At 54.4% G+C, this 4,290-nt stretch overlaps 1 protein-coding gene across 1 annotated transcript in view; it reads left to right on the top strand.

The window, feature by feature from the left end:
* The first annotated feature begins 1,658 nt into the window (after positions 1–1,658).
* The window catches only part of LOC114071139 (transmembrane protein 45B-like), a 5,516-nt gene continuing 2,884 nt past the window's right edge, over positions 1,659–4,290 (top strand). Inside the window, exons 1-3 of the mRNA XM_027908836.1 lie at positions 1,659–1,856; positions 2,308–2,520; positions 3,899–4,083. Of these exons, the coding sequence (XP_027764637.1) occupies positions 1,673–1,856; positions 2,308–2,520; positions 3,899–4,083 (582 nt within the window). The 5' untranslated portion in view covers positions 1,659–1,672. The remainder of the gene's footprint in view (positions 1,857–2,307; positions 2,521–3,898; positions 4,084–4,290) is intronic.

A 4,290-nucleotide genomic window follows, 5' to 3' on the forward strand; every position in this document is an offset into this window, starting at 1 on the left:
TAAGTCATGAAATTAGGCAGAGCCTTTGCAGTGCTGCTCACAGCAACCTGCCAAGCTGCCAGTGAGTGCAGGAGAGAACACCATTTCTGTGCACAGCTTAGAAAGTCCCCCTCCTAAATTAATTTTCCTGGACCCACAGGCAGCTCAGAGGTGTTTGGTGAGGGCAGGACTGTGGGACCAGCCTGGTGTGACCACAAGGACATCAGCACTGCCATGTGTGGCTGCACATACTGGGGTGGTGTTTGCACAAGGAGCCAGTGTTTGCTCACCAGCAGGTGCTGGATTAGCTGGTTGGCCAAACCAGCTCAGATCAGGCAGGTTGGCTCCAGGGCTTTAGGAGGTCGGGGCTAACCCAGTGGATTTTCCTGCCTGGGGACAGGCACCTGTGGGAGATGGTTCCTGCATCAGCCACGGACTTCAGGGGATGAAACAAGGGACAAACTGGCTGAAATCAGACATTAATAAAGGCCAAGGATCTGCTCTCCTCCTCCAAGGCTGACAGCAGTGAGCCATATTCAACCCAAATTATCTTTGTGCAACAGCAGAAGAGCATTTTTGGTTTGTATTTCCAACTGAAGCCCAAAATGCCGCTGGTGGTTTAAGGATGATCAGGGTGTGGGTGCCTGGGCTGGGGAGCTCAGCTCCAGCTCCAAAGCATCCACCCCAAAAGGGGGATGGTTCCCACCCGGTGTTAAGCACAGAGAGGACCCTGAGTGGAGAAGGAAGTCCTGGTGCTGGCAGCACAGCCTTTGTTATCAATTCAAACCACCCTAATTGCCCAGCCTGACACCCCCTGGACATATGCTGGAGCCCACAGGAAAGAACTAATCACTTCTCCACCTAATTAAGCAAACCAGCAAATGGCAAACAGGAGCCAGCCGGGCTTAATTGGTGTAATTCTCCCAGGAAATGGGTCTCCTGGCTCCCTACAAACTGGGGGAGGGCAGCCTGGCTGGGTTCCTCCCTGCAAATCCTGGCTTAGGGGTGCCCTGGGGAGGGAAGGAGGAGTGTGAGGAGGTCGGGATGCAGGGAGTGAGTTGGGTGCTTTAGCCCAAGCTCACGGTGTTTTGTTTCCAGCAGCTTTTGGGAAGCTCCATTTTTAACAAAATGCTTTGGTTTGTGGATAAACCCAGAGTGTATTTCCCCCCTCTACGGGCTGAAATAATTTCAGGAATTTTAAAACATTTTAGACTTCTGTGGCTGTTCAAGGAGCTAAAGAAACTCGCTGGTGTTTGCCCCTAGACATCACTGCTTTCCCTGTGTATTGTCACTCCTACCTGGTCCCAAAAAGCCCCCTTCCCTGGTCTGCTCATACTTGCAGAAGAGCAGGAAAAGCAGGAGCTGCTGCTGGGAGGGATCCCAGGAATGCAAGGTACAGGCTGGGATGTGTCAGAGATTGCAGCAGGTTTAGGGCTTTTGCTAAGCTAGTCTGGCTTTTCTGGACATTTTCTTATCTTGGGGCAAGGACCTCAGAGAGGCCCCATTTGTTCCCATCTCTCACCCTTGGAGGGTTTTCCAGTTCTCCTTCCCCATTCCTATGTGCCTGGTCAAGCCTTTTCCAGGCCTCTGTGCAAGGTAAGTCCAATTTTTCCCAGTGTCCTGCCAAATAACTGCTGTAACTTGAACAATGACACCATTTTTCTTTGCCTTGCAGCCAGAGGAGGCTGTCAGGATGGCGAATTTCAAGGGTCACGCACTCCCAGGCAGCTTCTTCCTGCTCTTTGGGCTCTGGTGGTCGGTGAAATACCCCCTGCAGTACCTCAGCCAGAGAGCCAACAAGAAATCCCCCAGGAGTTCCAGTTTCCAGCGTGTGGATGCCATGGAAGGGGGGATGAAAATTGTCTTTGCTCTCATAGGTAAGGCTTAACTTTTGCACTTGCCACGTGGGTAGATTCCCAGCCTGCAGTGGTGACTGTACTGGAGCCCTGACTCCAGACAGACTGGCCCAGATGTGGAAGGACCAGAGAATCCTTAAAGGTTGGAAAAGACCTCTAAGATCCTCAACTCCAACCATTAGCCAGGTCCACCACTAAACCATGAACCTGAGCACCACATCTACCCGTGCCTGAACACTTCCAAGGACGGCGAGTCCACTCCTTCCCTGGGGGATGCATCCTCGAACGCTTGTATTGCCTTAACCTGGCAGAGTTTGAAGCGAAAAGGCCAAGCCTTGTCCCCCTTCCCAAATCTGAGCTTGTATGAACAGGCCTGAGCTTTTCCTGCTGTCTTTTCCTCCCTGCTGCTCCAGCAGCGCTGGAGGCACGAGGCAGCATTCCCCAGGAGCCCCCCGTGCTGTGTGTCCCGCAGGGATGCTGGCGGAGCAGTTCGTGCCGGACGGGCCTCACCTGTACCTGTACAGCGGGGCCGGCCGGGACTGGGTGAAGCTGATGAACTGGCAGCACACCACCATGTACCTGTTCTACGGCATCTCCGGCGTGGTGGACGTCCTCACCTTCGTCTCCCCGGCGGTGCCGCGGGGCCTGGATCGCCTCATGTTGTCGGTGGCCGTGTTTGTGGAAGGTTGGTGGGAGAAGGTGGTGCTTGATGAGGGGGGGGATGACAGAATCACAGAATTGCTGAGCTGGAAGGGACCTGCAAGGACCATCCAGTCCAACCCTCAGCCCTGCACAGCCCCATCCCCAAGAGTCACCCCCTGTGCCCCAGAGGATCATCCAAACCCTCCTGCAGCTCTGGCAGCCTTGGGGCTGTGCCCACTGCCCTGGGGAGCCTGTTCAGTGCCAACCACCCTCTGGGGGAAGAGCCTTTCCCTGAGATCCACCCTGAGCCTGCCCTGACACAGCTCCAGCCATTCCCTGGGGGCTGTCCCTGCTCCCCCCAGAGCAGAGCTCAGTCCTGCCCCTCCTCTGCCCCTGCCCAGGCAGTTGGAACTGCAGGGAGGTCTCCCCTCAGTCTCCTCTGCTCCAGCTGAACACACCAAGCAAGACCAAGTCAGAGAAGGACTAAAATTTGCCTTGCCTGACTGGAATATTGCTTGGAATGCCTCTGGAGATCCTGCACGTTGTAGGTGATACTTTATTGCAGGGCAGTCTGGAATGAGATGGGAAATACAGGCACCAGCAGGTGCTGGTTTGGGATTTGTGGGGAGACCGTGGAGTGGAGCAGCAGGATGAGCTCCCTCAGGATGAGTGGCTGGTGGCTGCTGCATCATCTGCTGTGCTCAGAGCTGTTCCCCTGCCCTGGGCTCCCCTGAGAGCCACAGATTGCTCTGCAGGCACCGTCAGCCTCATCTGCTTGCAGGGCACGTGGCAAATTGAAGTGACTTATTCCAGCATCAGCACATCAGGAATATCATTCTGTCTTCTGGCTGTCTTGCAAATCACCAGCCAGGATTCCAGACCCCTCTTGGATCACAGAATTGTAGGAAGCCTTGGGTTGGAAGGGACATTAAAGATCATCTAGTTTCAACCCCCACCATGGGAAAAGAGGGTCTTGCTTCTACAGAAACTGCACATCTGCTCTTGTTTTCCCCTTCATGATTGCAGCAGCTTTTGAGGCAGCAGCAGGGGCAGCTCAACAGGCACAGGAATAACAGGAAATTCATCATTTACAGCTCCCAAAAAATGGTGGAGTTTAGCAATAGGAAAGAAGGACAGAGCAGAAAGCTGGTTATGAGGGGAGAGGTGATGGCACTGATGGGGGAAGAAAACCAGTCTGTCTTTGGTTCCTGTATTGCTCAGATCCTCCTGTCCCAAGGCTGGGCACCTCATCCCTCCAGGGTGCTGGGATGCCAGGAGACCCAGAGGGATGGTGCCATGTGGAGTCCCTTCTTTACACGGTGACCTGTCTCAGTTTGCCACCCAGGCAGGTGATTTGCTCTGCTCTGTGGGCACAGCTGGTGGTGTTGCTGTTGCTCTAAGCAGGGCACGTGTCTTGACAGGTTTTCTCTTCTATTACCACGTCCTCCACCGGCCCGCCTTGGATCAGCACATCCACTCCCTGCTGCTCATCACCATCTTTGCTGGGGCCGCCAGCATCCTGCTGGAGGTCTTCCTCAGGGACAACATCGTCCTGGAGATGTTCAGAGCTGGCATCACCATCGTCCAGGGAACGTGGTTCTGGCAGGTCAGTTGTGCCTGCTCAGAGGGGGCAGTGGGGACAGAGGAGAGGGAGCTGTACATCACACCCCAATCACACGTCTCTGAAGGATCATTTTGCCAGGCTGGCTTCATAAATAGCTCATAACCCAGACCGAGGGTTTACTTCTCACAGGTCATCTCTGCTGGAGTAGCTGTTAGTCTTGGCTTATTGCTTCTCTGGGGGGAAGAGCGA

This window comes from Empidonax traillii, unplaced genomic scaffold (genome assembly GCF_003031625.1).
Source record: "Empidonax traillii isolate 1590-97213 ecotype Southwest subspecies unplaced genomic scaffold, ASM303162v1 scaffold1861:size54644, whole genome shotgun sequence".
NCBI lineage: Eukaryota > Metazoa > Chordata > Aves > Passeriformes > Tyrannidae > Empidonax > Empidonax traillii.